This window comes from Salmo salar, chromosome ssa06 (assembly GCF_905237065.1).
Source record: "Salmo salar chromosome ssa06, Ssal_v3.1, whole genome shotgun sequence".
NCBI classification, from domain to species: domain Eukaryota; kingdom Metazoa; phylum Chordata; class Actinopteri; order Salmoniformes; family Salmonidae; genus Salmo; species Salmo salar.
In genome coordinates, this window is record NC_059447.1 from 63,084,373 (window position 1) to 63,112,162 (window position 27,790).

General features: G+C 44.9%; 1 protein-coding gene across 1 annotated transcript in view; it reads right to left on the reverse strand.

Moving 5' to 3' along the window:
- LOC106607791 (afadin) overlaps positions 1-27,790 on the reverse strand; it is a 138,467-nt gene that overhangs the window by 15,623 nt on the left and 95,054 nt on the right. Inside the window, 13 exon segments of the mRNA XM_045720811.1 lie at positions 104-292; positions 876-961; positions 4,127-4,327; positions 4,971-5,089; positions 6,562-6,635; positions 6,770-6,835; positions 20,905-20,985; positions 23,233-23,336; positions 23,646-23,844; positions 24,322-24,465; positions 24,719-24,984; positions 25,289-25,383; positions 26,605-26,750. Coding sequence (XP_045576767.1) covers positions 104-292; positions 876-961; positions 4,127-4,327; positions 4,971-5,089; positions 6,562-6,635; positions 6,770-6,835; positions 20,905-20,985; positions 23,233-23,336; positions 23,646-23,844; positions 24,322-24,465; positions 24,719-24,984; positions 25,289-25,383; positions 26,605-26,750 — 1,770 coding nt within the window.

Below are 27,790 nucleotides of genomic sequence, written 5' to 3' on the forward strand. Positions count from 1 at the left end.
ACACCTAGTACATGTGTAAATTAACAACATACAGGCATAGTATTTGATATTATGAGAGATGCTATTCAGACAAAACATTTCTGCATGATTCCTGTGTGCCCACCTGCATGGCCATGCTGCTGTTGTGGTGGTCTTCCATGGAGCCAGGAGGAATCCTGTCGTCAGCGTATAACTGCCCCGCGGCCGGGCCCATCCGGTCTGTAGACTTGGAGGCTGGGATGGTGAAGTATTCCCTGGGGTAGGTCTGAGTGGGGATTGGGTAGGCTTCGGGACGAGGTGGAGAGGGCTCGTCCTATAGGAAAGGAAAAAGGGGACTACTATTAGAACATACACTAGGGTTGGCTAAGAGACGTAGGATAAACTAGACAAATCGCTCGTGGTCACGGTGCAGATTTCCGGCATCAGTGTTATTAACGGTAGCAGATGGCGGTGGGATCCTGTGCTCAGGGAGACCATTGTTTTGTTGACAGGATAAGAATTTTGGAGAGGCAGCACACGAACACCACAGCTGGGTAGCTAATCAGTGATAGTGGTTGGAGGCTGATGAGGATTTATTACAGGGGGAACAATAGATAAAGCTATTTTCAATTACGCTGGAACGTTGTGATTTTACCGCCAATAATGACTCTTAGTAATCTTGGTTATTGTTTTGATTGTGAGAGCTGAGAAGAACTGATTCAACACAGGGAATGCTGCAATACTGTATTGGTTGTGCTGGATCACAGTCCTGTCCTACTCTGTGTGACCTGCCCAGTTGTGTGACTGGTAATGTCTTGGTGTGGTCTGGTCTCATAACTGAGACAGTAGACCTTCTCCTCAGGCACATATGTTACGGCGACATTCCTCTGACTGGTTGTGTCGCTGTGGTTACTCACATCAGCACACAGGTTGCCCGTGGAGACGGAGGTGATCTTTGTCCCAGGTCCTCCTGGGTAGACGGCATTTCCTCCTGGACTCTGATCTGGAGGAAAAACACCAGGTAGTCAGAGCCGAGCAGACACTAAGTCAGTGGTCTCACACACACACACACACACACACACACACACACACTACTCCAGTGATGACCATTCACCAGCAGGTTGACATTTATTGTCATGAATCTTGCCGTGGAGGCAGAACTTAGTGATTTCTGCTAGATGGACCATTTGCTTTTTGGTCTTAATATAAGGTTAGGCTTAAAAATGAGATTTTATGACTTTGTGCTAGCTAGTGACCACTCTGCAGAGCTGCCTCCAGGGCAAGATTCATGACAATAAATGCCAACCTGCTATTCACCATCTCTTGTCCTGGAGAGCTATGGGGTTTGGAGGTTTTTGTTCCAGCCCAGCACAAAGGTCCATGTGTTGGAGTTTATTTGAAAAGTTTGAGTCGGAAATTGTATGCATTTTTATGATTACAGAGAAGGTGGCCAAGTCTCAATTAATACTTTCCAGTCAATCATATTTCATGGCTTTTAGAAAGGGCTCACAGAGCTTGTTTTTCCACTCACAGCTGTCCCCCAGTGTTAGTTATGACCAGATATTAATGAAGCAAGACAGACAAATTTAAGTGCCTTGAGTTTTATTTGCATGTTCTACAGTCCTGTAAAGATAGTGGCTGACTGGGACAGGCAACATCCACAAAGATTCTATTGAAACATTCCCTATAAAGCTAACTTTCATCAAGGTTTTATATGGTTTATAATTGGTTTCTCTTTTCATTATCAGTATCCTTTTCCAGCATTATGATATCAGTAACATCCATAATGGTTGTGGATATGATGGACATCGATGTATCAGATCTTAAGCTCCAGAAGCTTGTGTATTCACCACGTCGTGTGCTTGTTCTGGGACGTATTCTTCAGACGTTTACTGAAGCAATTGGTGATATCTTGAAAATGTGTTCTAGCTAAGATTCTCTTGGAAAATGTATGCTGAAATGCATTTCTCATACATGGCAGCATAGTGTCTTTTTCAAATGAAACCCCCAAAAATACACTAACTTAATCCAGTGTCCAGAAAAGTCGATATACAGTACCAGTCAAAAGTTACTCATTCAAGGGTTTTTCTTTATTTTACTATTTTCTAGATTGTAGAATAATAGTGAAGACATCAAAACTATTAAACAACACATATGGAATCATGTAGTAACCAAAAAAAGTGTTAAACAAATACAAATATATTTTAGATTCTTCAAAGTTAGGCACCCTTTGCCTTGATTACAGCTTTGCATACTCTTGGCATTCTCTCCACCAGCTTCATGCGGTAGTCACCTGGAATGCATTTCAATTAACAGGTGTGCCTTGTTAAAAGTTCATTTGTAAAATGTATTTCCTTAATCCGTTTGAGACAATCAGTTGTGTTGTATACAGAAGATGGCCCTATTTGGTAAAAGACCCCAAAAAATTTAAAATAAATAAAATTAAAAGAGACTTGCTTGGGCCAAGAAACATGAGCAATGAACATTAGACCAGTGGAAATCTGTCCTTTGGTCTGATGTGTCCAAGTTTGAGATTTTTGGTTCCAACCGCCGTATCTTTGTGAGACGCAGAGTAGGTGAACACATGTGTAGTTCCCACCATGAAGCATGGAGGTGGTGGTGTGATGGTGCTTTGCTGGTGACACAGTCTGATTTATTTAGAATTCAAGGCACACTTAACCAGCATGGCAACCACAGCATTCTGCAGCGATACACCATCCCATCTGGTTTGCGCTTAGTGGGACTATTATTTATTTTTCAACAGGACATTGACCCAACACACCTCCAGGCTGTGTAAGGGCTATTTGACCAAGAAGGAGAGTGATGGAGTGCTGCATTAGATGACCTGGCCTTCACAATCACCCGACCTCAACCCAATTGAGATGGTTTGGGATGAGTTGGACTGCAGAGTGAAGGAATAGCAGCCAACAAGTGCTCAACATATGTGGGAACTCCTTCAAGACTGTTGAAAAACCATTCCAGGTTAAGCTGGTTGAGAGAATGCTAAGAGTGTGCAAAGCTGTCAAAAGGCAAAGGGTGGCTACTTTGAAGAATCTGAAATGTTAAATATATTTGTATTTGTTTAACACTTTTTGGGTTACTACCTGATTCCATGTGTTATTTCATAGTTGATGTCTTCACTATTATTCTACAATGTAGAAAAAGTAAAATAAAGAAAAACCCTTGAATGAGTAGGTGTGTCCAAACTTTTGACTGGTACTGTATATTAAGAGAAGAATGACCTGTTAGGGTGTGGTGTCTGGCCTTATATAAGGCTACCTGTAATTATTCAATCCTAAAGTACTATGCCAGGGTTGTCAAACATATGGATCCGGCCCGCTAGGGGGTCCAATCCAGCCCGCGGGTGGTTTGAGTAAAAATGTAAAACATTTAACTGAAACAAACTCAATATACTTCAAAATGACTAAACCAAATGGAAACTGTTTAGGAACAATAATGGACCTACATACAGTTTGACTGTCCAGCTCACTAATAACCACAAGACAGCCAGGGAGCATCCACAATTCCAGAAATGATTGACAGAGGACTATGTATTGCAAATATTGACGACAAGGAAATACAACCAATTTTCAGTGCGGCCCTCCGGACCTCGTTGAAGACTGAACAGCCCCCGGGGGAAATAAAAAATAAAAAGAGTTGGACACCCCTGTACTTTGCCTTCTGCTGACATTTTAAAAACATTCCAAATGACAACACGTTATGATAGATTCGGATCAAGAAATCTAAGATTTTAATGTCTATTTCAGACTCTAATGTCCACAGCGGAGGATGTAACTTCTATAAGGGTCTCTAAAGTAATAATAGAAATGACAATATTCATTTGATTGTTTTTGTGTTCAGCCAAGCCTTTCCTTCAAAATGGCAATCCATGATTTGACCTAAAACAAACTCAGACTTTTGCTAATATGTTCAGTCTCCCCAAAATGCCATTTCAAGTAACATCCACAATACTTCTTATTTGCTTAATTTTCCCAACACGTGATATATAAAACATACAACATGTCAATATTAACAAGTCCACTTTTTGGGGTATGCACTCCCCCCAATGGGTGCTATATTCACACAGCAAAAGTTACAATTCTATTGGACCCCTTAATTTCGCATGCAAATCTAATGTCCATAACGCTGGAATCGCCCATCTACTCACTGGCCACGTTGGGGCTGGAGCGGTGGTCGGCCCGGTTCTTCAGTAGTCTCTCCTCCCCGCTCAACTTCTTTGGTTCTGGGTAGGCCTGCCAGTCACCCTGGGGGCTCTCTGGAGAGCCGTTCTGGACTGAGTTGTTGTACAGTTCAAAGCCTTCACTCTTTGGTCTCAGTTTACCGTTCTTATCACGCCCTCCTTGTAACGCTGAGAGGAAAGAGTTTTTATTTAACTAGGCAAGTCAGTTAAGAACAAATTGTTATTTACAATGACGGCCTAGGAACAGTGGGTTAAACTGCCTTGTTCAGGGGCAGAACGACAGATTTTTACCTTGTCAGCTCGGGGATTCGATCTAGATTCCAGCAACCTCTCGGTTACTGGCCCAACTTGGCTACCTGCCGCCCCTTAATGAGCCAACCACAGCAGACAGTACATGTACAATGGACATTGTTAACTATCAGTCACATTGTCAGTACAAACACTACCAGCCAGCCAACGCCCCATAAAATACAACCGTCTCGCTCCAATACCACAGAAGTCTAGAGGCTGAATGTTGAAAACAAAACAAAGTAGACTTTTGCTTCTGACATTTCATGGAATCTGGAGCCCTAATGCCAACTGCTAAGTTTAGTCCTGTATGGCGGCGGTGGTTGGTGCCACAAACCCTCATTATCTACTTAGTCAAACCTCGGCTTTCCTCTGACTCTAGACCGTTACTGGGGACAACAAGGAGAGACATTGTCTGCATCAGAAATGGCACCCTATTCCCTATATAGTGAATCACTTTTTTACCAGTGACTTATGGACCATAGTTAACAGTAGTGCCCCCGTTGTCCTAGCAGATTCTTACCTCTGGGCATCATAGGAGAAGGCTGGTTGAGGAGTGTGGCCAGGCCGTGGTAGATAGCGCCCTGTTTGGCCACCTCCAGCGTTACCACAGAGCCTGTCCTCGTCATCAACTCTGCAGCCCTGAAAATAGTTATTCATGGGATTCAGAATACATTGGACTGGGGAGATGATTGAATGCAACAGAACAATGGCAATACCAAGTACTGATGTTTATGAGACTTCCATTGGCAGACCAGGCGTTCACATAACTGTATCAGGAATGGCATTCCCCATATGCAATAGCATTTAGAAGAAGTTCATTTCCCAACAGTTTTCGACTGTCTGTTTGGCACTCAAACATTGTGGTTTATCATTGGAAGACCCCTACACACACACACACACACACACAAACCCTAAGTTCTCAAAGCAATCAATAAATCCAAGATTTGGACCAGATTCTGTCGTCAGTTTAAGAGCAGATATAAAAGTGTAATGAGCCGTATGCCGTTAAATCAACGTGGCAATTAGATTTTAAAAGTCCATCTTTTTTCCTACGAGAATAGACAACAATGTTATAGATTGAGCACTGAGCCGCAACTGTTTTGGCATTTGGAAACCAAAAGAGCATGCCCAAAAGGTTTGTGCGCGTTTCTCTGAAAGGATATCATTTTTATGGTGGGTGCTTATATTTATCCTATGTACAAGTATGTATTACACTCGTGTGTGAAATGGAAATTTGTTTTGTTCTGAGGAAGCACAGTTCCCGCTCAGCCCAGTCAAAACTGTTCGCTGCTCTGGCATCCCAATGGTGGAACAAGCTCCCTCACGACGCCAGGACAGCGGAGTCAATCACCACCTTCCGGAGACACCTGAAACTCCACCTCTTTAAGGAATACCTGGGATAGGATAAAGTAATCCTTCTAACCCCCCCCCCCCCCTTAAAAGATTTAGATGCACTATTGTAAAGTGGTTGTTCCACTGGATATCATAAGGTGAATGCACCAATTTGTAAGTCGCTCTGGATAAGAGCGTCTGCTAAATGACTTAAATGTAATGTAATGTTTTCTTTGCATATCCCAACTCTCCCCGAGATACCCTCAGAGAGCGGGGTAATGGTCAGGGTCAGCCATTACCAAGCAATTAGGGTTAAGTGCCTTGCTCAAGAGCAGAGACAGAGTTTTCCCCTTGTCGGCTCGGTGATTCGAACTAGCAACCTTTCAGTTACTGGGCCAAAGCTCTAACCCAACGCTCTAACTAATCTGAGAGCGGTGTGAACCAAGGATAAACTATTCATTACTACTAGACCCAACATAAACATAGTGGAGGTCATTGTAAGTCAGTGCACTGTAGATAAAGTCTCTGCTTGTTCTACGTGATTGAGCTAATTTACTTCTATGGTGCGACTGCTGCTACTGAAAGAGCTCTTTGTATCAAATTGGCCTTGATGTTCTAGTATCAGTTTGATCTTGGTTTCTCCACTCTTCTGCGCTTTAGAAGGATAACAGCAGGACATTACATGTCCCATTTCACTCCTAAACCCAGGTTGTTCTGTACACAAGGTCCAATTGGTGTCGTGTTGGGGCGAGGCGGGTCAGGGAAGTTTGAGGCATTACCTCTCCTGGGAGAGGCCCACCAGGCTGCGGCCATCCACACTCAGCAGCTGGTCCCCTGCAGCCAGACGACCGTCCTAAACACACAAAAACAAATGTAACACACACAGAGGGAGAGAGAGGGAAGGACAGAGAAGTCATTATAGCAATATTGTGAGTCAATCTAGATGAGGTCATTCTGTATGGAGTAGGCATGATCTAAAACCCTCACCACTTCAGCTGCACCTCCCTTCACAACAGACTTGATGTAGATCCCGAGCTTGTCCTGTCCAGCACCCTTGAGAAAGAGAAGGGAACACATCACTTTACAAGCCAGACAGTCCGAACACGTGGCCCATAGTGTTCTGTTGTGACAAACGCTACTGTGGAGCGGATGCTGATCAGCTGACCTGGTAGAACATTGTTGACACTAAACAGAGACCGTTTAGTGTTAACATAGCAGCACAATTCCTCAATCAATCGCACAGCTACTGTAGCAGGGTGTGGAGGCATCTGTCTGCAGTGAACTGACAACTAAATGAAACTATTCATCTGGAGTCTAGAGTCTAGAGACCCTGAGCAGGACAATTTATATTAAATCCACAAAAACAAACATGGTACTAATAATGAGGCTACATGAGACGAGGCCAAAGGTGGCTTGACATGATCCATGCCATCTGCTGTTCTGACGAGCCCCTTCAAACAGTTCAGGTTCCCTTTAAGCGTCACCGCATTTAAAAAAAACACAGGAAAACTACAAAGGGGATCTCCCCCGAATCCCCTCTGCCCAAACTAAAATAAATCACTTCATACCAGTTACAACCGGCTAATCTAAATCAGTTCACTAGCATCCAATTGAAATACAATCCTAGAGTAGTGTGTGGAAGAACTCCTGAGAGTCAGTGTTTTATGAGAGTGGACTAAAAATGTATCATCTACCATGATGAAAAGGGTATTTTCCCATGGCTGAGCTCTCCAAAGGTAACTACCCAATATGGCATGCCCAGACGGGCAAGATTTCAGTTAGCAGGTAATAGCCAGCTTTTTTTTTTAAAGCTGATAAATAAAATTGCCATCGGCCAACTGTCCGGGAAAAGAACAAAAAATCCCATTGAGTAATAATGCTTTTTAGCCTATTCCTTGATGGAAATACCAGTCGATGTAAATACATTTGACTGTTCAAGCTTATTGGCCTATAGGTTAATTTGCATAATTTTGTGTTATTAAATTGACGCGTCGACAGTATATTGGTTATGTATCTTATTTATCACGCGTACAGCATACAGATACAGAGCCTTTGAATTGAAAATCTGTCAGACAGCGCAAGAGCTGCTGCAGCATCTTGTGGTGCTTTCAAGACAACTAGGAACTCGGAAGGGTCAAATCATGATGTCAGTGATCTTCAGGTCGGAAAGTCGGAGCTCTAGAAAGAGGCCCGAGTTGGAATTCCAAGTTGGATGACCATTCAAAAAAGGATTTTTTTACAGTCAAAGCTAATGTCCCCCCCCCAGTACCTAGTTGCCTTGAACGCACTGAAGTCCGAGATATCCAAGTTCCCAGTTGTTTTGAACGCGGCATCAAAAACTGCAAAATGAAGGCAGCCTTCATCAGCGCGTCACACACACCACTTTGCAATGTGTTGGAGGCAGTATTCTGCATTTTGATAACTGTTTTCCCGTTAATTGCATTACGGAATGAACATTTGTGCGTAGCCTACTGCCTTGTGCGCATTGCTGCGCGTGTAATGTGAAGAAATAATAGTTTATCAACATTTTAAGCTAAACGTTGTGATGGGTTGCATCAGGCTAGGCCTATTGGCTGGATAAATGTGGGATCTATCGTCCCACAACTGTCCCAGAGTCTGTTTGGAATAGGCTATTTCTTTCTCGACAAGCTGACCAATAGAATAGGTGGCCTAAACTTTTCTACTATAGTAGATTGACATAAACTAGTGATTTTGCTCTTTGTACTTTTCCTCTGCTAACAAGACGAGTAACATCTGGACAGTTAACATATTTAAGAGCAAGTTCAAAGTGCACATCAGAATTTGGTAAAAGGACCGCACGTTGTCGCATCTGCGAAATGCATGTTCTGTTAATATGAATGACCATAATCTAAATGTGATTCCTGTCATTCTGAGCACAGTGGGTGGACTCCCTAATCAGGTTATGCGCCCAATGCATATAAGTCCGGTAAATGTATCAAATGTCGAGTAAATTAAAAAGTTGTCAGTCAAATGTCCGGCGTCAAATTTTCTTAACGGAAGTCCTGGGCCAGAGCCAGCTGTAATATTAGGGGAAGATCAGGTAGAGATCACATTGAGCTGCCTGGAACAGTACTGTCTTATTCAATGTAATATCATCTCAAAATAACACGAGAGCCCTGTTCACGTGGATCTACGGCCCAATAATACCAGACAATTGTAAAAAGAGCTTTCACCTGTACAAACACAGCAGGCTAGATAATAGATACAGGCTGTACTCTAACTCCAGAACCCCACCGAAAACAATTGCTCCTTACGAACTTTGTGTAACACAATTCAACAACGTGCTTGTCTGAAGGAACCTACGCAACAGAAATCAAATGAGCTTGACTGAGAGAACTTGCCCGCCAGCCACTATGAGTGTGCGTTGTTGAGAACAATGTTAGTCTCTGAAGTAAAACATTAACTCCTTCATTCAATTCAAGGGAACCAGTACCAGAGAGACAACAGCCAGACAACAGCCAGACCAGGAAGGGAGATCACAGCACTGCTCTCCTCCATAGTCAACAACACATTCCTCTATAAGACGCAGCAGATAATAAGACCCTCACAATAAGACCCTCGGCATTAGAGTCCGTGCAGTGACACCTCGACGCCGGTCAACGAAGGATGTGTGGTCGGCCCTAGTGACCCCTAACAGAGAGAATAGCAGGGGATTGTGGGTAGAGGTGAACGTCAGCTGGAGGTGCTAACAATACACATGTCAAACACGAGAACCGGGATTGGAGGGTTTGACCAGTGAAAGCCACCCATGTGTGGGTCCATTGGCCATCTCACACGAAGGCTGCTGTGGATGCGACACGCTGTTGTTTTAAGTCTGATGTGTGGTGGTCAGCTGAGGAAGGCTGGCGGTCGACACTAAAGCTTGGGGAGAGGTTTGAACAGTCGCCTGCTGTCTGAACATCTGTTTATTCCTCAAAGCGTTTCATGTGCGTTGTGAAGAGCTGCCAAAACAACCACTGAACTGTAAACCAGAGAGGATTCGACTGTCACACTCCTTATATTGATGCCTTATTTGGATGCTAACGCAAAGAATGTAAAGGCAGAGGATCTGAAGAGGAGAGAGAGAGAGAGAGAGAGAGAGAAAGAGGGAGCGAGATCTGTGGTTAAGGAAGCCTAGCACAGTATTCAGCCACAGTAGCGGTGAGGAAACGCAGAAACAGAATCCGCCTGAGAAAGCCTGGCTATTTACACCACAATAGACCATCAGAAGCACCCACCCAGCCCTCCACTACCCATTAACCCCAACGGTGGTCTAGGGCTTCATTGAAAGGAAAAACCAAAAACCAGCAGACACTAGGCCCTCCATGGAATGAGTTTAACACCCCTGCAATAAGAGATACCTTCAGATAGACTAAATACGTCAATCTGTGCAGTCTGGCACTGTGGTGGAAGTCGTTAATCTGGCGTAGGTGTGCTTGTGTGTGTTTGATTATGAACAGTGCAGACACTGGAGCTGTGGCATGGACTCCTCCTAGAGGGATGACACCTGAGCCCGGAGGGGGACATTCCAGAGGTCCTCCCGGGGGGCATGGGGACCCAATGGTCCCGCTCACACACAGAGGGGGTCCCCTTACACAGGTCAGGACTACTGGCCCTCTGCCAGGCTGATACAGATTCATGTTTATTGTCCTACAAGAAAATCTTACTACAGCTCACATTTGGATGGGGACAGGAGAATGGGCTTAGTGAGAGAACCAGGGTGCCAGACACAAGTTACTGCCACAGGGGACAAACAAACCTGGGAATGCACGGGTGCGTGTGAATACTTTTGGCGACCCCACTGCATTTCCCCATGATCCCACCGCTGTTGTAGATTAAGGCCTTTACATCAAGGAGTGATGTGAGGGAAATGGGAGCGCTAACCCACAGAGAGAGAGACAGAGATTTCAAATGGCTATATTGAAACTGTTTAATTTGATCCTGAGTGTAGGTTATTTCCCTGACATCTGGAATCAAGGATTTATAGCCCCAATCTTTAAGAACGGAGATACATTTGACCCTAACAATTACAGAGGCATGTGTGTGAACAGTAACCCGGGGAAGGTTTGCTGTAGCATTATAAATGTAAGAGTTCTAAACTTCCTTAATAAGCACAACATTCACACCCCCACTTTAATGAGGCAGTGAATGAACAGAAAGAAAGCATGCAGTGCATTCTATGCCATTAAAAAAAATATATTCAAATTTAATTAAAATGTGTCATTGAACCAACTGCACTTTATAGCAGATAGGTGTGGGGTCCACTTGCAAAACAAGATTTCAACCAATGGGACAAACACCCCATTGAAACCCTGCATGCAGAGTTCTGTTAGATTCTCCTACATGTCCAGAGGAAAACAATGCATGCAGGGCAGAATTAGGCCAATATCCACTAATAATAAAAACATAAAAAGAGCAATTCAGTTTTGGAAACATCTAAAATACAGTGACCCCCTCTCATATCATTACCAAGCCCTGCAATGCCAAGAGCTGAGCAAAGAAAAGAGTCTCCTCATCCAGCTGGTCCTGAGTTCACAAACCTGTTTTACTAACACACTGAAGCCTAACATGCTGACCAAACCTGTTTTACTAACACACTGAAGCCTAACATGCTGACCAAACCTGTTTTACTAACACACTGAAGCCTAACATGCTGACCAAACCTGTTTTACTAACACACTGAAGCCTAACATGCTGACCAAACCTGTTTTACTAACACACTGAAGCCTAACATGCTGACCAAACCTGTTTTACTAACACACTGAAGCCTAACATGCTGACCAAACCTGTTTTACTAACACACTGAAGCCTAACATGCTGACCAAACCTGTTTTACTAACACACTGAAGCCTAACATGCTGACCAAACCTGTTTTACTAACACACTGAAGGCTAACATGCTGACCAAACCTGTTTTACTAACACACTGAAGCCTAACATGCTGACCAAACCTGTTTTACTAACACACTGAAGCCTAACATGCTGACCAAACCTGTTTTACTAACACACTGAAGCCTAACATGCTGACCAAACCTGTTTTACTAACACACTGAAGCCTAACATGCTGACCAAACCTGTTTTACTAACACACTGAAGCCTAACATGCTGACCAAACCTGTTTTACTAACACACTGAAGCCTAACATGCTGACCAAACCTGTTTTACTAACACACTGAAGCCTAACATGCTGACCAAACCTGTTTTACTAACACACTGAAGCCTAACATGCTGACCAAACCTGTTTTACTAACACACTGAAGCCTAACATGCTGACCAAACCTGTTTTACTAACACACTGAAGCCTAACATGCTGACCAAACCTGTTTTACTAACACACTGAAGCCTAACATGCTGACCAAACCTGTTTTACTAACACACTGAAGCCTAACATGCTGACCAAACCTGTTTTACTAACACACTGAAGCCTAACATGCTGACCAAACCTGTTTTACTAACACACTGAAGCCTAACATGCTGACCAAACCGGACACGCGTGTGCACGTTGATTTTGTTCACCCACACCAGAAGCAATCATGACACGCAGGTTAAAATATCAAAACAAACTCTGAACCAACTATATTAATTTGAGGACAGGTCAAAAAGCATGAAACATTTATGGCAATTTAGCCAGCTAGCTTGCTGTTGCTAGCTAATTTGTCCTGGAATATAAACATTGGGTTGTTATTTTACCTGAAATGCACAAGGTCCTCTACTCCGACAATTAATCCACAGATGAGAAAGGAATTCGGTTTACCGTTTTATCAGCTCTCCTCCTTCCTTCAGGCTTCTTTTTCCTTCTTTGGACTTTATATGACAGTTCATCTTTCAATCACCCACGTGGGTATATGCTCCTAAACACCAATGAGGAGATGGGAGAGGCAGGACTTGCAACACATTGAGCGTCACAAATAGAACCCATTTCTATTTTACACGGAACCCAAACCGGCTGTGCGCGTGCGCCATCGCGCATAAATGTATTTTGTCCCCCCACACCGGGGGTCGGCAACGCGCGGCTCCTTAGCGCCGCCCTAGTGGCTCCCTGGAGCTTTTTCAAAAATATGAAAATGGAAAAAGATGGTGTGAATATATATTTTGTTTTAATATAATTTATTATCCAATGCTGTAAAAATGTGTATAATAAATATTTAATTTCAACATTTCTGTCAACGAAGATTTACGTCATAGCCTGCGACACACGTTTCTTTCAGCTCGGCGTAGTGCCAGACAGGTGGCTGTTGCAAACAAACCGGCGGGTGTGTCATGGGCCATGGATCCCAAAGGGAAAAAGAGAAAGATAGCTGAGGAGAACAGAGGATTCCACAGTTCTTGGACCGAATCATTTGCTTTCATTGCCAATGCGGAAGGATTGCCTGCATGTTTGCTTTGTAATGAGAAGTTGTCAAATAACAAAAAGAGTAACGTGGAAAGACATTTCCATTCTTCCTGACAGTTATAGGAACATGAAGAAATATGCATTTGGAGTATTATCCATCTTTGGATCAACATACCTGTGCGAGCAGATATTCTCAAACATGAACTACATAAAATCCAAATACCGCACCCGCCTCACAGATGAGAGCTTGCAGTCCTGCGTGAAGATTAAAGTTACATGCCCGATGTTGAGAAGCTGTCCAGTGATGTCCGAAAACAGAAGTCACATTAAACGGGTAAGAACACAATCCTGTCATAGGCACATATTTAGTAACAAAGTGGCTGTTTTTATAAAGTGATTTCTGATTTTTGTCAGTATATATTTGGAAAGACACATAGGGATATTATTGTGTTTTGTTTCTCAGGTCCGAGGATGGCTGCATTGTATTGTGCGTGTCAAAAGAGAAGAGGGTGCTGCTGCATTTTACCCTTGCACATTTGCAGAAAACTAAAGAGAAGAGGATAATGCACAGAAATCGAACTTAAACTGTATTATTTTAATTTTATATACTTTACCTTTTCAAAAGGCTGCTGTTTTATTGCACTCTGTCTGTTGCCCAGATAAGGGGGAAAAGAGAAGAGGATTGTATCGTATTATTGAGGATTGAAAAGCATTTTATTTCCATGGGGAGGTCTGAAATTACAGGAGGCCTATTGTGCACGTTGCACAGTTTGTTGTTGTTTTTGCGAATCCTAAAATAAAAATGACATCAAAAATCTGACTTCTGTATTGTATTTCTATAATTTCATCAATGCAACGAAACATAATACATTAATATTATAATGGAAAAGCACCATCGTACAGCAGAGTAGTCACGTGGTGCGTCATTCTCTCCAGGATGCGCTGCAGGTAAAATAAACGTTTAATCATGAATGCTCATTATGTATTTGTAGCCTACTTATCATTTTGATAGTAGGCTAATATAGACACTTACAGCACGTGTTGCCTTCATTATAAGGGTTATATAAGGCTTTACATTTTTTGCGGCTCCAGACAGATTTATTTTTTTTGGTCCAATATGGCTCTTTCAACATTTTGGGTTGCCGACCCCTGCCCTACACTAAACGCGACCACGACACGCAGGTTAAAATATCAAAACAAACTCTGAACCAATGACATTAATTTGGATACAGGTCAAAAAGCATTAAACATGTATGGCAATTTAGCTAGCTAGCTTGCTGTTGCTAACTAATTTGTCCTGGGATATAAACATTGAGTTGTTATTTTACCTGAAATGCACAAGGTCCTCTACTCCGACAATTAATCCACACATAAAACGGCCAACCGAATCGTTTCTAGTCATCTCTCCTCCTTCCAGGCTTTTTCATCTTTGAACTTATATGGTGATTGGCATCTAAACTTGCATAGTATTACCACGACAACCGTAAACAGTTGTCTTTCAATCACCCACGTGGGTATAACCAATGAGATGGCATGTGGGTACCTGCTTCTATAAACCAATGAGGAGATGGGAGAGGCAGGACCTGCAGCACGATCTGCGTCAGAAATAGAAAGGACTTCTATTTTAGCCCTTGGCAACGCAGACGCTCATTGACGCGCAACGAGCAGTGTGGGTGCAATAATTGAATAACATAGATTTCTAAATATATTTTGCAACACTCACTCACACGACGCGAGCGGTGTGGTCAGCATGCAAGAACCAGAACATCCAATCAATCAGAATAACCCAAATTACAACACAGTCAAAACAAAACTACATGACTAATTGGGAAAAACAAGCACAAACAAAATTCAGTGCTATCTGGCCCGTATAGTGTAGCATGGCAAACTATTTGACCATGGTTACTAAACCTTGACAAAGTACAGGCTCAGTGAGCACAGCCTTGCAATTGAGAAGGTTAGACACAGGAAAACCTGGCTCCCTGTAGAGGAAAGGCTCTGCAACCACTGCACCCCAGCTGAACCGAGACAGAGCTGCATTTCAAGACAAAATGTCAAAAAATCTAAAACAATTACAGTGTTTCAAAGACCTCTCTGATGAGTATAGGAGCAGAGAACTGTGGGTTGGCAGACCACTACAACCAACCTGCACATGTCCTCTATGCCATTGTTCAATGTATGGTTATTTTGACCCTTGCTTATTGTTGTCCAGCTGACAATATTTAATATTATGTTAATATTATAAATCTCCAAAGTAAGCTTTGGCAATATGTACATTGTTACGTCATGCCAATAAAGCAAATTGAATTGAGCGAGAAGCATCAGGGCCCCCTACCCTGCTTTGGCCTATCAGCCCGACACACAAAGTTCCTAGGCTCAGCCTGGCAAAACGCATGTAACAGAGGTCTATAAAGACCATGAATAAAACTCCGCAGTGCTTTAACGAGAGCTCTAATTGCTACCGTTTTTAAGTACGAGGGCTGGCTAGTGTAGTAGAATTCTGGGTAGTATTTATACCTGCATAAGGGTGGCATAATACCCATTCATCCAACATGTATCCCATACTCTCACTAAAACCTCCTTCCTCCTTACCTAAAACACCTAAAGACCCTAACATTTATTGTAGTAAAGGAGAGGAAGTTGACGCACTAACATTATGGTGAGCACATGTGTAGCTAGCTACGATGCTGTTGTTAACTATCAGATTGTCGGAGGGTGTTGGACGTGTCGAGTTGAAGTCACGCTCCACGCCTCGCCCGATGCCGAGGGGAGTTGTGTGAAGAGTTAGATCGTGACACACGTCACACCTGGGGATTGGAGCCAGACAGCTGGGGCTGCGAGAGCCTCAAAGGAGACTATTACAGAGTGCTATACAGCTCTAACACGTCTAGTCACGTCTCGGAGACTGTAGACAGCATGTTCAGAGGAGAGATCCAAGCTCTTTACAATTGAAATGCATAATAGAAACGATGCAAGAAGATGACTGGCAAGCTGCAGTATTCCAAAGTGCCTAAATGCGTTCCATCTATTTCAATGTTATGGTTGTGCTTGGAAAGAGCTCCACAATTTCACACACTGCAGGAGCTATTTTACAGACAGAAAATGTTGTCCTAAGTGTGTTGACTTGCACCACTAACAGCAGACCATATGGTAAACAGGGTGGGCAGGGGAAATGGCCCCCTTACGTTGTAATAGCTGCTCAGTTCACCGGGTGTTATGATCTGAGGCTGAGCACATTTCCACTGTGGTGGTAGGGTCCAGTAAGGACACAGTCCTAGCACAATCCAGATGCATAACACATCTGCACACACACACACACACACACACACACACACACACACACACACACCTTTAATGGATTTAGAAGCTTTGACATGCCACAAATAGATGTGTCTTATAACAAACATGGAGTGCCATTACAACAAGTTTATAAAATATTTAACTTTTATCCACATAAAACCACTTACATGAAGAGAAATGTGGACTCAGTTCAGATTGGTGCCCACTGTTCAAGGGGAAAGCAGTTCAGATGTACAGTAGTGAATAAACTTTACTCCAGTCAGATGAATGTGTTGGCTGTAAGTCACAAACAGCTCTCCCGTCCCGCCCTGCCATGAGTGCCCTGTAACCCAGTTCTGCTCTATAGGAATTTGGAGCCAAGGCATCAGACTCTGCCACACAACTGTCCTTTTGCACTGAACCGGCAATCATACTGTGTTTGTTTTTGTGTGTATGTCAGAGTTTCCGTTAGGAAAATGTGGTGCTGGAAAATGCCAATAGCGGCGGGTCCAATAGGGAAGAAAATGGAAATAAATTTGCCAAAATGATATAATTACTCCTGTCTATACAAAAATAACTAAAATACTTCACCAGAAAGCATGACTTAGTCAAAGAGGAATCAAGGATGATTAGCTATTAAAAGAAAATTACTGAATTGTTTCAAATCATAAGCTCTATGCCCATTTGGGAAGCACGCAATTTGGGCAGCGCGCGTGGAAACAGGCCTAGCTGATTAGCGAGTTGCGGCTGTCAGTGAAAAGCATCTGAAATATGTCTGAAGATAATGTGTCTTGAGTATAACTTCAAAACAATTGAGACAAGAAGAGGTGTGTGGCAAAGATGCACTGTAGGAGAGTCTCTATCCTGAATGGCTCAACTGTCTTCCACAAATTCTTCCACATTCATTGTTTAATTGTTTGCCCTTTTATTAAACATGTGTATCAATTGCACATTTCTTACAGTTCCTTCGGAAAGTATTCAGACCGCTTGGCTATTTCCACATTTTGTTACTTTACAGCCTTATTTTAAAATGGATTAAATTAAACATTTTCCTCATCAATCTACACACAATAGCCCATAAGGACAAAGCGAAAAAAGTTGACAATTTCTGTTAATGCATGTATTAGTCATTTACAGTTCTCATTCTCGGAGTGGAAACGTTGTTTACGGAGTTCACAACCTGCTAAACTTGTGAGGAACAACTTCTAGTTCATTTCATAACCATTTTTTCCCCATTGTCTTTTGTTTAGAGTGCTCCATGTGAGCAATGAGCAAGCTCCTGGTTTCTCGATCCTGATAACGTCGTGCACCAAAACAGTGAAACATGCAATAGCATTTAGAATTGTTGCGCAATGAATGGGCTGATAAGAGCACAGAAACCAGCTGACGACCTGCAGGGAGAAACCCCACTGGAAATAGGCTCTGTATGCTGTGCGCGTGCCATAGTCAGGTTGGAAAAATAAGATGCATGATGACTAACGAAAATACACAACGGACAATTTAATTCCACTCAATTATGCTAATTAACCTATAGACCGATAAGGATGACACAAATGCATTTCCATCAATGAGTAAAAAAATACATAAATTAAATGGGATTTTTTTCTCAGTTATTTTGGCCGGCAACAGTTTTTTTTATTTATCGGCATTTTTATTTACGTCAATTGCCGGCTAACGGAAAGCCTGGAGTGTGTGTGTACATTCCTGCATATATCTCAAAGGCATACCTATGGTCTGCAGTTTCCTGTCACGGGGGTTTAACACAGGAGACAATAGTTTGGTGGACTGGAGTCCTGAGGGAGTTTATCATATACACACACAAATCTGTCTCAAGTCAATTTGTCCACAGCTCCGAGGTGGTCAATCTGACCTCCATACCGAGGTGGAAATAGCTCCAGCAATACACTTCATTCTTAAAGGCGACGCAATCTGACTGGAGACAGGAGGAGCAAGGAACTAGTAGCAGCACAATCTCACACGACTGAGACCACTCCTTTTTCCCTCGAGAAGAACGGTCTGTCTGTGAATGAGGTTGATTTGAGCAAAGAGAATGTTTCCTTGGATCTGAGGTCAAGTGGGTCAGACAGTTCCATCATCAGAATGAGCTCTCAGCACACTGGGCCACCTCTGTGACAGACACTGTGTGACCCCATATTAAACACTTCACAGTACCCAGTTCGGCACCACACTAATCTGATAATCAACTAATAGCAGAGGGGAATGTCTTGACATGTGGCTGTGGTCTAAATAATTCCAGTGTGCTTCCCTTACTGTTGAGTTAGACGCCTGTGTCTGTGAGGCGGAAGGGGGGGGGGCTTTGCCCTGCTTGCTTGGGTTAGTGTAGACCACACAGAGCTGTGTCTTCGCCACTCTGTCTGGGGGTGTCCAGGACCGAGTTTGGGAGACCTGCTGTCCAGGAGGGAGACCACAGGGTTTGTATTCAACCAGCCAGCCATTGTAAAGCAGCTTCTAGCAGCTTCTACGGTTCCATCACTATTGTCCCAGCATCTTCAAAACAAACAAAGAATACAAACCAAGCTCTTGTCCTAGTGTTGAAGTTCTGGCCTGTGTGTGTGTGCATTGCAGCACCCCTAACTGGGGAAACAGCTCATAGAGACGAGCGGTCTTATGACCCACTATGTAAGGGACCTATCAACGTGAAGAACCGGTCCGCGCTGGACGTTTATTTACCGTCTCACGCATTTTAAACAAGCAACTGTGAAAGATTGAACTCCCACTGAGAAGTAAACTTGAGCAAAAGAACACCAAGGTGTCAGATACGGAAGGTTACAGCGAGTAGAACAGGAGCATATCCTGAAGTTCTATTTCCTGTGTCTTCACACCCTCAACCTCTCCTGCTGCGGTCCTGCCAACACCTCTACACATTCACACCATACAAGGCATGCTTAAACCCTTGTTTCCAAGAGAAGTCAGCAGAGACTTACCAACTTGGACTGGTCCTTCCTCCCAACCACAGAGAACCACATGGTGAAGATAGTTCCACCTCAGCTAGCGCCGGCTCGAGCTCAGGCAACAAGGGGCAGATCACAGCCCAGATGTACTCGCAGAGAACAAAACTAAACCACTAACGAAGGAGGAGAGACTAGGTGTGGAGCAGTGAGTGAAAGATAGCTCTACATCCTACTGTTGGACCCATATGGCAAATATCAGCAGCTAGCCGGAGTAGGAAATACCATATCCAGACTGTTACGTAACCAGTCCGCCAGCGCTAGCCCCCGCTACTCTGCAACAGTTTGGGTAAACTTTCAGAGCACTTCCCAGCTGTGTGTTCTGCACCAGGCAAATCTATCATTACTCTGTTTTTCTTTGTCATTCCCATTGCTTCCCCAGTCTGCCTTGTGCCTTCCTTCCTCCCCTCCCATTTCTCTCTCCTTCCCTCCCGCCGCTCTCCCCCCCCCCCATCCGTCTTTCTTGTCTTACACACCACCTCAGGTTGAAAATAGCAGTAAAAACACAGGGGATGTGGCCACCTCAAACTCCAGAACTTTGCTTTGAAAATAAACAGTTCATGAAGGCCCCCCCTTTCCCTCCTCTATTCACCACCTCCTCTTCCTCTCAGACGCCCAGTCTTCTGGCAGCCCAGTAAGACCCCAGACACACTCACATTACCCACACAGACCAAACCGGGTCAGAACTGGGCCAGCTGCAGGTCAGTACCCAGGCCAACACCGCCTGAGTTCTATGTTAACTAACTAATTCACCACTGCAAATGATGACGCTTTAGTTAAAGAACCTATTGCTGTTAATCGTTAGCCCAGTCGGAGCAAAAGGTGAGGAAAACCACGCTGTCTGAACACAACAGATTCCCCCCTGCCTGCTCTGCTTCCTCCAACACTAGGACATGATGGTTAGGACCAGGAACGGCTCAAACTGCCAGTCGGGAGACAAATTTGCTCACTGCTGTTTTGACTTCCAATTTGAATGTTTGCCATACAGACGGACAGAAACAAAGAGCGATCTGTTTCAGTAAAAAACATCGCTCAGAGTGCTGAGGTCAGACAGAACAGTCGAGCTAACTCTGCAGGTAGAGGAGCCATGACAGTCGCTTCATCACACACACACTATCATTAAAAAGCTGCCTGCTCTGCCGATATCTCTTCTGGCATCCCATCATTATCCAGAGTTAAAGCAGGATAATGTAAGGCTCTTACATCCATCCACATGGCTAGAAACGTTCCACTGGCATTGTTGTTGACCCGACAATGAGGACACACCCCGAGGCAACAGCAGGCAGGCCTCTTGACAACGGCTGAGATAAGGGCTTATTTTGGATTATTTATGTGTTCACTAGGCAGTAAGTCTGCTCAAGCATGGACGCAACAAATGTAATTCAATGTTTCTGGCTTGTTTCTGTAGAGTCTGTGTTTCACGTCGCTCAGATAGCATTTCCCTTCCAGTCAGGAAGTCACAAACCTCTTCCAGGAGTACTAGTGTGTACCGACAAACATTTTAGCCTAAATACTAAAGGACACGGTTAAGAGATGTCTTACCTTGGCAGCCACAATGCTGAGGCCCATGCCATTGTGCTTCTTCAGGGTGACCGTCACAACTTCCGGTTCCTTCCGCATTTGCTGCAACGAGAAGAGACAGCAACGTTAGCGTAGGAAAAATCTATCAACTGGAGTAGCTGGAGTGCAGTTGGCGTCAGCGGTGGGATCCGGTCAGCTGGTCAGTCAGGCTTCTAAAGGACTCTGAGCTGTCTCTCTGGGACGCTCCTCCGGCAGAATGAGGCTCTGGAGGAGGAAGCAGGGGGATAGACAGAGCAGAGCAGGGTCTTCATACAGAGAGAGCGCTGGGTTGGGGTGACCGCAGCGAGAAACGGCGGGTGCTGGAGAGGAGTCAAGAATGAAAGCCATATGCGCTTGGCTCCAGAGGCTCTCAATGGGCTCATTTAAAAAGGAGGGCTGCCTGGAAGCAGGGCGGGAGAGGGAGCGAAAGCGAGACAGCAGTGCTTCTCACACAAAGAGGCACAGACAGCCTCTCCTCCCTTTGGCACTGAACACATTGACACTCAACAGCCCCAAAGACACAAACAACTCTTCTCTCAGCTGAAGAGCTGCGCTATACTGCCACATAGTTCAGAGACAACGAGAAAGGGAGAGTGGACACAAAGCCACATTAAGTAACAGGGCTGTGGTTGCATTTCTCATCGCGTGATGTGGTGCAGAACAAGTCCTTCTGAATGCCATTGGAGTGATTCACCAAGTGCTAGAGGCAGGGCAATGGTGATGCAGGGGTCAGATGGCTACAATGAGGAAACAATGCATTCATTCAGGCAATAGCAATTCTGCAGTTAAGAGACTAACTCAAACACCTGCCAATGAGAGTTTTTCAGAGAGAGCGAGCGAGCTTCCTGGGTTTTAGGACCGCAGCCGCTCTTCTAAAAAGTCTGATTGCACTAGACTAGCTACAGTTACACCTCCTGTCTGGACTAGTGATCAGAAAAACCTTTTTGTCTGTCGCAAAAACTTTTGTCTGTTTGGAATAAACAGTTTCTGCAGCAAAACGACAAAACGTTTTGGAACCGACAAAACTGTTTTTTTTGTGACGGAATCCAACAAATGAATACACCTGATTGTTCTTCTCATCAGGGATCCCCCGTGTGTCTCGGTGTGTCTGATTAACCCTGTAATGGCTGTTAATAGGAGAACACCATAGAACACTACAGTAGTGATTCTGGAGCAAGGCGGTGGTAACATGAGGCGGGGTTCCTGGCACACAACCAAGAAGCCATTAATCAGAATCTCAGCGGTGTTTAAACGGTTTGGATGCCCTCCCCTCCCTCCCTCCCCCCGGGCCCATCACTACTGTGGGGGCTGACGCCCACCCTGAGCTGACCTGGGGTTTAAAGCATGAAAAAGGAGAGCGGGGGGAAAAACAGGGCAATTATATAGGAAGCGGTGGATTTTAGGGGTTTTTGTGTGATTAGTGTGAGGAGAAGGATATCATTTACTGCTGTTCCACAGCCCTGTGGTCACTAATTGGCCTCTGTGGTGTAATTGGTGTTGACTGCAATCGAGCAGGAGGGAGTAAGTGTGTGTGTTAGGGTAGAGTAGAGCAGTGATTACGTGACCGCAGCATGGGAGCGGTGATTACGTGACCGCAGTATGGGAGCGGTGATTACGTGACCGCAGTATGGGAGCGGTGATTACGTGACCGCAGTATGGGAGCGGTGATTACGTGACCGCAGTATGGGAGCGGTGATTACGTGACCGCAGTATGGGAGCGGTGATTACGTGACCGCAGTATGGGAGCGGTGATTACGTGACCGCAGTATGGGAGCGGTGATTACGTGACCGCAGTATGGGAGCGGTGATTACATGACCGCAGTATGGGAGATTAAGGCTGTTCATATGGTCGTTACATACAGCAGGAGTCGTGCCAAAACATTGTGACAAACATACATGGTGAGTAACAAACATACATGGTGAGTAACAAACATACATGGTGAGTAACAAACATACATGGTGAGTAACAAACATACATGGTGAGTAACAAACATACATGGTGAGTAACAAACATACATGGTGAGTAACAAACATACATGGTGAGTAACAAACATACATGGTGAGTAACAAACATACATGGTGAGTAACAAACATACATGGTGAGTAACAAACATATTTAAGTATCATAAACAGTTGAAAGCAGCAGCCTATTCCTCTGCACTTAGTGACTTAGCACTATGGTGGCTATTGTACAAGGACAGTTGGCATGGTCATGAGTACTAGCCACTACTCTGCATGACCATACAGCTCAAAGAAAATGGCCTTTGCCTTGCATAGTTGTACAGTTGTAACGGCCTGTGGGAAACCTACCAGGTCTGAGTTGTCTGCAAAGAAGTGGCTGTCGCAGTCGGCTCCTTCAAAGTGGATGGTCCAGGTCCCAGGGGAGCGCGGGTGAGGGGTTAGTCGACAGAATCCTGCACAGGACAGGAGAAAAATACAGTCATCTTCTTCTATTACTTAGTACAGACCTGAGACTACAGTGACACGGTAGCACAAACTGCTCCTGGAATACACCTCCCTCTCATAAACAAACACAATAAGGACAGGAGCAAACAGCTCTCCAGCCTTCTAGACTCTTCTTACATACTACATTCCACTGCCAACAGAACAAACACGGGCCAGCTCAGCCTCTGATTGGCTCCCAATGACAGAACACAACCAGTGTGACATTCCGGGAATGGAACTCAATCGTGTTTTTTTTCTTCTCTCCTCTATACAAGTACCTCTCTGACAAAGGGGGTCCAGGAACTCCTGGAATCCGTTGGGAATGTTGCGCACGACGTCGCAGGAGTAGCCGTCCTCGGGCAGTAGGAAGGGCAGTTGCAGGTCCGGGTCCTCCTCCAGCTGGACCTCTCGGCCGTCGCTACGGGCCAGCTCATCTGCCGTGTTCTCCGCCACGGCAACCACGTGGTCTATCAGCTCCTATTGGGAGACACCAGATAGACCAATGAGGGTCTGGTTTGAAACACCAGACGGACCAATGAGGGTCTAGTTAGAGAGACGAGATAGACCAATGAGGGTTTCGTTCGAGCAGACGGTTAAGTGTCTAATAGTCCTCTGACTGTTTCCTCAAAAACCTTCCGTGTAGAATCAGCAACCTCACCTGGGGAAAAAAAGCTATGAAGATCAGTCAAGTGGAGAGCTTAGCTAATGTTTCCCCAAAATGTACAGGACAAACTCCAACGCATTACAACGACGGGAGGAGATTTGTGTTAAGCAATGCTTCAAATCGCAACCCCCAATTTGTCTACTTCGGAGACATTCATTCATAGTCATTTACTGGAACTGTAGTGTGTGAATAGAGCAGTGTGTGTGTGTGTGAATGGAGCAGTGTGTGTGTGTGTGAATGGAGCAGTGTGTGTGTGTGTGTGAATGGAGCTGTGTGTCGTCATGTCTTACGGGGGGGATGTAAGGCTCGTCGGGAGCACAGTGGTAGTTGGTCATGAGGGCGTTGAGCTGCAGGGAGTTCAGCTTGAAGCAGGTGTTGTGGATGTTCTGCACGTCCTGCATGGAGTACTTGTCCATGGTGAGGAGAGTCGTAGCCTGGGGGAGGAACAACCCAACAGAGTATTATTAATGACTTGATTTACAGTGACCTGTGGTCCACACTGAATGATGTCCTCTACAACTTTCCTTAGGCAGGGTCACGAAGACTCCTTAAGCATCATACAGAGCTGCTGACATGTTTTCAATAGAAACCAGTTGACAAGTAATCTTTCGCGGTGAAAGGAAAACAGCGGGTAGCTAGCAGCAATAACAGGATGTGCCTTCCTGGACAATGGTAGGTGGACCCTACCTGTACGATACGACTGAGGTGGCAGTCGGCGGCCAGCTCCAGGCCCTGTTTCTCTGCCCAGGCCTCGATGTGGCTGAGCTGCTGGCGGAGGATGGCGCCCCAGTAGTGTGAACACAGCCCAGAGTCGGCCTCCATCGCCAGCTTGTTGAACAGCCACATGTTGATGAAGTGGAAGAGCTGAGAGAACAGCTGGATGGTCAGCGCCGCGTTGACACGGCAACGCCGCAGCAGCGACATGGCGCCCGTCAGGGTGTGCAGAACGTCCTCTGTGAGAGGAGGAGGATAAGGAATTGGGGGGCGTCAGGACTAGTGAAGTCAGCATTGACCCTTGGGTCTAATACCATTAAAGTCCATAGGGAAAAGGAAGAAGTAGTTGAAATTCTACCAATGTTTCAGTTGATTTATACAGTACACTAGAGGGCTCAGTCTTCAAAACCAAGCTGAGTGACATTCTGTGTGGCTGTAAATACAGCGGTAACAGAACACAACCCCCCCCCCCCCACTGTGGCCTGGCTGAGAGTAGTTGATGTACACAGTAAGAGTATCAGTGTATGAACAGAAGTAAGTCACCTATTTTGGGCCTCTGAGGGTTCTGTTCCTCTGGGTCATCCAAAAATGCAGGCATGTAGTTATTCAGGTCAGACTGCAGACACTGGACCAGGTACCTGAGACGACAACAACACACAGTACATTGGTTCTGAATAGTCCACACGGATATGGACGAACAAAGACAATGCATGTACGGCCAACTACGCGAACCAAACTTTGCACATGTTCACTTGCACAGAGAGACACACAAACACAAAAGACAGACACGAATGCAGAAACACACACTTCCCCTGCTCTGTGGCCCTAAGGGGACTTTTCCTGAAATACCACCATAAACCTGCAGTCTGGCCAGCTCAGCCATTGCTCTGATCTACTCTGGGGACATCAAGCAGCAGCTTTTTCAGCTGGCTATAACAGGGAGTGGCGAGCAGGGGAAACGGGGGACAGAGAGCCGTGGAGAGTCTAAAACCACTTTGTTTTTACTGGGACCTCTCCCCAGGCACATCCAGCCCTGCCCCAGCCTAGCCAATACAAGCCAGGCCTGGGACATTCCACAAATTCACCGCTCCACTTCCTGCATCCACACAATGGCTCCAGAAATACTACTTTCTCCAGATCCTGAGATGAAGCAATACAAAAACATGGCGACTTGAATAAAACACTAGTTCAACAGCTCACGGTTGAGGTCAGGCAGAAGTTGGCACGGACAGCTAAGCGCTAGCTACAACACGGACAGCTAAGCGCTAGCTACAACACGGACAGCTAAGCGCTAGCTACAACACGGACAGCTAAGCGCTAGCTACAACACAGGCAACAGACGCCTATATTTTGATTTCTCTCTCAGGAGAATCAATGACAGCAGTGGCAGGGAAGGTCACATTTGGATCTATAACTTGCTTAATCATTTCCCAATTATCGCATTAGCATGAATGTGATGGTTTCCTGTGGCTCACATGTGGTTTGAGTTAGCCCTGATGGCGTACACAGCATGGTGTGGGGCTGCTGCACCGCTTGGCTAGCACACAGACACAGCTGGGAGCAGGATAACCTAAAGCCTTGTGTTTAGGTCACGGACGGGATAGTGAGGACAAGGAAAGGATCGGAGGAGGGACAGGAACAAGAAGGAGGGAATCATAGCGCTATAGGGAGTGTTAAGAAGGGAGGGTATAAGGACAGGAATAGAGGCAAGACATTAACAGGGTAAGGAGTACATAATGGGGCAGGAGCAGAGACAGGGCAGAGGTAGTATAAGGTTCGACAGGAGCACCAAACTAGAGAGGCCCAGGGTTAGGAAGGAGACAGGGGCCAGAGCGTAGGGAGGAAGTCTGGTCACTCACTTGAAGGCCATCTGGACGAGGTGTGCCAGCACGTCCTGGGCGTCCAGTGTGATGCGCGACAGGTCCTTGTCCTGCTTGATGAAGTTGAGCAGCTCTGAGGCATTGGCCATCCAGAAGGCCAGGGCCCCCGCAATGTTCTTCTGCTTCTGGAATACACCAATCACAGAGCAGGACAGGACAGAGAGAGAGCAGGGGTCAGAGGCAGGGTTGAACACAGAGAGGGGTGACTCTCTCAGACTCACAGGCATGAGCAGTAGCAGCACTCCAGGGATAGACTTGTGCCAGACACCCCACCCTACCCGAGACCCACAGAACCAGACACTGGCCCCAAGCTACAGCCTCTCCCAGAGGGGAACAGGTCCCTGACTTCAAGGTCAGTTTTGGAGGAAGGGCCCTTTGCAGAGTTGGCAACTGAATTAACAGGCTCTTTGGCATATTACAGTGGCAGTTTCTGTACCGCTCCAGGTACAAGTGGCACGTAATAAGCACAGATCTAAGTTCAGTTTACCCTCCCCAATCCTAACCGGAACCATTGGGGCAAACTGACCTTAGAACATTGTCTAGAGGGAATTTCATTCAACTCGTCTTTTCTAGCAGTTCTTTGCCGGTCCTGATGTAAATAGCTTCTACTTCACTCTAGCAGCATCCATCTCTGCACTGGCCCAAATATTCTACATCAACCAGTATACAAACAATATTTTGTTGGGATGGACATTAAGCTCAGTCCTCATGTACAGTGCCTTCAGAAAGTATTCACACCCCTTTACTTTTTCCACATTTTGTTGTGTTACAGCCTCAATTTAAAATGTATTAAAATGATTGTGTCACTGGCCTACACACAATACCTCAAAGTGGAATTATGTTTTTTTACAAACTAATTACAAATGAAAAGCTGAAATGTCTTGAGTCAATAAGTATTCAACCCCTTTGTTATTGCAAGCCTAAACAAGTTCAGGAGTAAAAAAAATGTGCTTAACAAGTCGTATGCACTCACTCAGCGTGCAATAATAGTATTTAACATTATTTTTGAATGACTGCCTCATCTTTGTACCCTACACATACAGATAATAAGGTCCCTCTGTCGAGCAGTACATTTCAAACAGATTCAACCACAAAGACCAGGGAGGATTTCCAATGCCTGGCAAAGAAGGGCACCTATTGGTAGATATTTTTTTGTGTGTAAAAG